At 38.6% G+C, this 6,000-nt stretch overlaps 1 protein-coding gene across 1 annotated transcript in view; it reads left to right on the top strand.

The window, feature by feature from the left end:
• The first annotated feature begins 336 nt into the window (after positions 1 to 336).
• LOC124795160 (cancer-related nucleoside-triphosphatase homolog) overlaps positions 337 to 6,000 on the top strand; it is a 77,018-nt gene continuing 71,354 nt past the window's right edge. Inside the window, exon 1 of the mRNA XM_047259048.1 lies at positions 337 to 539. Coding sequence (XP_047115004.1) covers positions 485 to 539 — 55 coding nt within the window. The 5' untranslated portion in view covers positions 337 to 484. The remainder of the gene's footprint in view (positions 540 to 6,000) is intronic.

The following is a 6,000-nucleotide window of genomic DNA, read 5'->3' as shown; positions in this document are numbered from 1 at the left end:
TGGTAAAGAAGCCCATAAGAATCACCTGTCTCACTTATTTTTAGCCTTTGTCAAGCCAATAAATAGCTCAATATATAAATTGGTGGATGTTTCCAACTACTAGTTTGTTGGCACAAGTTTTTGTGGCGACCATTTGGTGCCAGTTCCAAATAAATATGGAAGTTGTATAAGACGTCGTCTGCTGAAGCAGACGATCAATACTACCGCTGCTTTGCATGATAGCTCTAACTTAGCCACCCATCTCAGAGTTTTGTAGAACATAAACTTCGTAATTCATCCCATACGGAGAAATGTTTCACTCAAATTTATAGATTAGTTGATTTCATAGACAATAAAGAAGTGGATTCTGAGGTTAACTGAAGCTGCCATGTTCAGTTTGTCCACAGACAACTAGTTGTTCTGAAAGTGCTGCGAATACTGGTAGTATTTGTTGTGAAACTGTCCTTTACAAATTATAGAAGTCGTGTTGTACGTAAATCAAAAGATGACATCGTTTGTCGGCGACGAAATAAAACACGTGTTACTAACCGGACGTCCAGGTACCGGTACCTATTTTGAAATAAAAGTTAGCGTATGTTGCAGAACCGTAACTTTAAATATTTTGTGCGATCACTTGAATTAATGGCCCATGATTCGATGTTAATTAAATTTTGTATGCATGCAGGAACAAAGAATTTCATTCTAGGTGGAGAGATCGCTGTACGTAATTGTAACAGGTAGCTTAAAATTATTATTTATGTTGGCCAAAGTTACTTACTGATATGACCCACAGTACTCTTGAGATATTGGTAAAGACCGTATTGACGAGTTCCTTATCCATTTATGCCAAACATCTTATCAAAATACAAATCGCCCTGTATTTTAATAAAATGAAAAAAGAGAGATCCCTCATTGTACGTACTATTGCGCGTAAAATAATGGCCACTTCAGGACTGTATGATTGAAACATGTCATTTATGTGCAGGTATATTTTATTTTACAGTGCCCCAGAGCATCCTATTAAGTAACTGTACCATACTAATAAAACGAAAAATTGTGCTGTAAAACGTGTCCCCAAACCACAGCAATAGCACAAGTGAGCGGGAAAAATCGTCAGTCAACTACACAACAGAAACACGTGTGGCACAAAAAAACAAACCTGTTATAGCGCAGATCCATCCAAACACTACAATGATGACATGGCGTACTAATTTAGACTTGTGGCTATTTTCGGCCATATGGCACACAATGTAAAAGAAAAGAAAAAACCACTGGGGGTGCCAAAACTGTGGTGAAACATGTTTAGGTGTTAAAGCAAACAATAATTATTTAGCCTTCGCTCCCTGATATACATAGGCCCTAGCAAGCTGATAATTTGTCTGGAAAAAACCTGCAATGTTCAGGGAAATTACATTTCCTTCAAAAAGTTGATTCTTGAATTTTTGAAGCAATGTCTGTAGAGGCTCTGGAAATTGTTAAAAAAACAATTGGTTGTGGAGTCATGCAGTGTGGTGCGTTGAATTGTTGTTCAGTCATAGCCACTTCCTGCACATTTACTGAACGTGAGGCTTGATTTTTATTTGTGTTTCTCGAACTGCCAGATGCTTGAGTGCAGGTGCAGCACGCAGATTAGAAATTGTCACTTTTTGATCAGCATTTGGTTTTAATGTGATAGTGTGTCCACTCACCCTCCCCTCTCAATTTTATTTGTGGTGACACACTGAGCTGTGCGATAGCCTGAGATCTAGGTAGGCTTTAATGTGGTGGTTTGATTGATTTGAGTTAGTAATTCTAACACATTTGAATGCAAAATAAAGATTTGCATGTAGCATAGCCTGAGGGCTGTGTTTACTTGATATTCAACACACTTTTAATTGCAAATTAATGAAACTGCAAGGTAAATTCAGAAACAGCTTTAAGAGATAAAGGGAAAACCTCTCATAGGTGTTATAATGTATATGACATACATTTGCTAAATATAAACTATGAAAAATGTAGGGGGAGGGGACAGTAAGTTGGTAATGATAACTTTTTTTCTGAATTGAGTATTCAGCCATTGAACTACAACCTCATCACACTCATCCCCCTAGTAGTTCCTGAACAAACGACATTTTTCTGAAAGAGAGGAAGAGGGAAGAAAAGGGACAGGTGGGAAATTATGGCTTTCAGCCACACAGGGAACTGTAGCATTGCAATGGAAAAATTTGAGGTGCCAGGCCAGGATTTGAACCCAGATGTTCTGCTTCTCTAGAATGGTTGCCGCAACCTTCTTGGCCACCTGGACTTGAGCCTCAACTTATGCACGCTGCATGCCAGCATCCCTCATCCTGCACCACCTGCTCACAGATTCTCGAGTCCCATGATGATTCGAATGATATTTGTGCATCCAAACCAAAACATATGTCATAAATCTATTGTGGAGATGTCCAACAGAACAGAAAACCCTCAGTACATTAATATAATTGAGTGTGATGGCTCTATTAAATACGTTTCAATGCAGATGCACAAATATTTGCTGATAATATTTGTTCCTTATCAGGCTCATATATTAAGAGACTCAGCAAGCTTAATATAAAGTTATTTGTTTACTATTCTGTAAAATGCTACACCAGGCGTAGATTGTTTACTGGTCTATAAAATATTTCACCAGCATAATGCAGCCACACTGTGTTTGCTATTCTTAGGCTGAGCATGAGTTGGCTGCTGTTCATAAGCAGCTGGAAATTGCCATGGTTACTGTTGAGTGATTGTAAGTTTTGCGAATGGGTGTGTTGGGAGGATACCAAGAGTTGTGTGCCAGAGGTATCAAATATACCTCAAGTACTATCCTCTCCTGTGGAAGCTGCCATCCACTTGACTGTTAGTGGCGTGTCAGTGTTGAGTCTAGGCATCTCGTACAGGGTGATAAGGACCAAGGACTCAGTGTGCTATACCAGTCCCTTTAACAAACAAGTTCAAAGTGCTGTCTTTCACTCAAACTGAAACCAAGCCACTGGGACTCATTTCATATTTTTGAGGAAACTTGCTTTGTCCCATGTCAAGAGGAGATAAATACGAAAGGGTAGTGATCTATTAATCATTGACAGTTCAGACATATGGTGAATAACGGTACCCCTTAGGAAAACGGCAGCAAAGAATGGGTAGAAACATCAGGTACACTTCATTTGTATGCCTGGAGGCTCCACTTAACATGTTGAAAAGGCTGCTCTGGCAGCCACTGAGGGAGCATAGTGCAACCAGTACAGTTGTGGTGCACAATGGAACAAATGATGCTTGTTGTCTTGGTCCCAAGATGATACTTGGATCATTCTAGTGACTGGCAGAGAGAATTGAGAATACAAGCCTTGCTAACAGAGTTTTAGCAAAGCTCACGATTTGTGACATTGCCCCAGGACACATTCTGGTCCCCGGATTCTTAATCAGGCAGAAGGCTTGGACCAGAGACTCGTAGAGTTCTGTGACAAGCTAGGCTATGACTTCCGAGAATTGCGCCATAGGGTTGACAACTCTAGATTTCCCCTAAATAAATCAGGTGTGCAGTACACATCAGAGGCAGCTACCTAAGTAGCTGACTGCGAGTCAGCTACTTAGCTTCTTGCCTTTTAGGCCATGATGCACAAATTTTAATGCTAAAAAGCTTTTGTACTCAAACAAATGTCACATATAATTACAAACTATATAGGAAAGTTCATCCAACAGCAACAGAGAGTTTTTCAAACCTCATCAAGGAAGAAGAGTGGCAGGATGTTTATAGTAGATGACAAATATAATGCTGTCATTAACACATTCCTCATGCTCTTTGAGAGTTGCTTTCCATTAGAATATTCGAAATGGGATACTACCAGCAAAAGTCAGCCCAGGTGGCTGACTAGTGGAATAAGGATCTCATGTAGAACAAAACGGGGATTATATCGAAATGTTAGAAGTAGTCACAATCAAGCTACAGTTACCCCTTTACAAACAGTACTGTAAGGTGCTCAAAAATGTTATTAGGAGGGCAAAGAGTATGTGGTATGCAAATAGAGTAGCTAATTCACAGGATAAAATTAAAACCATATGGTCAGTTGTGAATGAAGAGTCTGGTCAGCAGCACAAGGTCAATGATATAAAGTCAGTTCGTGGTAAAAATATTTCTGTTGCTGATCAATCAGATATATGTACAGTATTTAACAATTATTTTCTGAGCATTGCTGGTGAATTAAATAAAAATTTAGTTTCTACAGGGAATCAAATAACACTCTTGCAAATGCCTTTCCAAGATTGATGTCTGAAATACTCCTCTGTGATACAGACAAGGGGGAGATTGAGTCAATAATTAAATCCTTACAGACTGAGGACTCTCATGGATAGGATGGAGTGCCTAGCAGAATATTAAAGTACTGTGCTGCACATGTTTGCCCTGTCTTTAGCCACATTTGTAATTTTTCCTTCAGAAATGGTTAGATTCCTGAATGATAAAAGTATTCAGCAGTAAAGCTGCTTTATAAAAAGGGAGAAAGGGATCATATAGACAATTTTAGACCTTTTGCAGTGAACACATGGTGTGTCGTGGGGCGATCACTCTGTTTTTAAAATAATTGAAAAGCCACAATCGCTTCAATTGTTTATTAGATGACCGGTTTTAGCACTCTGAAGGTGCCATCATCAGATCTGTGAAGGTATAACATAACAGGTTTGAGGGAGGAGTTACATGCGTTAACTATATACATCACAATTATTACAGAACCACATGACTGAAACGTGGATTAACCTTTATAAATCCATACGGACATTATGGCATATGAGGCATTCATAAAATCATTGTCACAATCAATAAAAAATAATAAAAAACTGCTCTCATGGTCGTTCTTTCCATAAGATATAAAACTGAAGTCACCAGATGAAACTACCACTGCTTGCCTAACACCCGTCGGCATCATCACTGCCCTATTCTGCATAGGCTTACCTGCTGTGATTCTAGCGGTTCACAACCAGCCACCAGATAGCGCTGTCCAAGCAGCACATACACAGTCCCATGATATAACCACTCATTACTACTAAAACACAAGTTTAATATAACTGCTTGTTACATACCCATGCAAAGCCCACATTTGCGCATGCATTTCCTGTACATACTACAATCACTATAAAGTACGTCAGTTACAAAGTAAAAGCATCTGAGGCACAGACATTATCCATTAGCACCTTACAAAACTACATATTATAATTTACCTTTATTCATATAAGGACGTCAGGAATATGCACATAGAAAGCTGTTCGTAACATGAGTTAGGTACAATGTGACGAGCGATAAAAACCTGTATGCTGGGCGTTACATGTCTAGGCACCATGGTCTTAGGTATTGTAAATTGTATTACAATGCCTCATGTGCCATGATGTCCATATGGTTTTATAAATGTTAATCCACGTTTCAGGTATGTGGTTCTGTAATAATTTTAATGTATATAGTTAACTCGTGCAAGCCCTCCCTCAAACCTGTTATGTTATACCTTCACAGATCTGATGATGCCACCTTAAGTGTGCTAAAACCGGTCATCTAATAAACAATTGAAGCGATTGTGGCTTTTCAATTATTTTAAATTTTAGACCTATTTCTATGCCAACAGTGTTTGCTAAAGTTATTGAAAAGGCTGTGCATGTTAGGATAGTTGATCATTTTATATCACGTGATTTACTATCAAATGTACAGTTCGGCTTCAGAAGTCATTTAACAACTGAAAATGCTATATTCTCTCTTTTCTCTGTGCTGGATATATAACGCCCGTAAAGGATGTTGTGTGCAACATTGGCTCAGTTTCAAATAGTGCAGTTGAAGACATAAGTACATGGCTTGTAGAAAGTAAACTAATGCTAAATGACAGTAAGACTCAATTTTTACTGTTTCTAACACACAATTCAACAAAACCTGACTTTTTAATTCCACAGAATGGGCATATGATTAGTGAAACTGAACAGTTCAAAGTTCTAGGTGTGCAGATAGATAGTAAGCTGTTGTGGAAAGCCCACATTCAGGATCTTGTT

The sequence above is a fragment of the Schistocerca piceifrons genome, chromosome 4 (assembly GCF_021461385.2).
Source record: "Schistocerca piceifrons isolate TAMUIC-IGC-003096 chromosome 4, iqSchPice1.1, whole genome shotgun sequence".
Lineage (NCBI taxonomy): Eukaryota > Metazoa > Arthropoda > Insecta > Orthoptera > Acrididae > Schistocerca > Schistocerca piceifrons.
The sequence above is the reverse complement of the archived record's forward strand: the minus strand, read 5'-3'. Positions and strand labels throughout refer to the sequence as shown.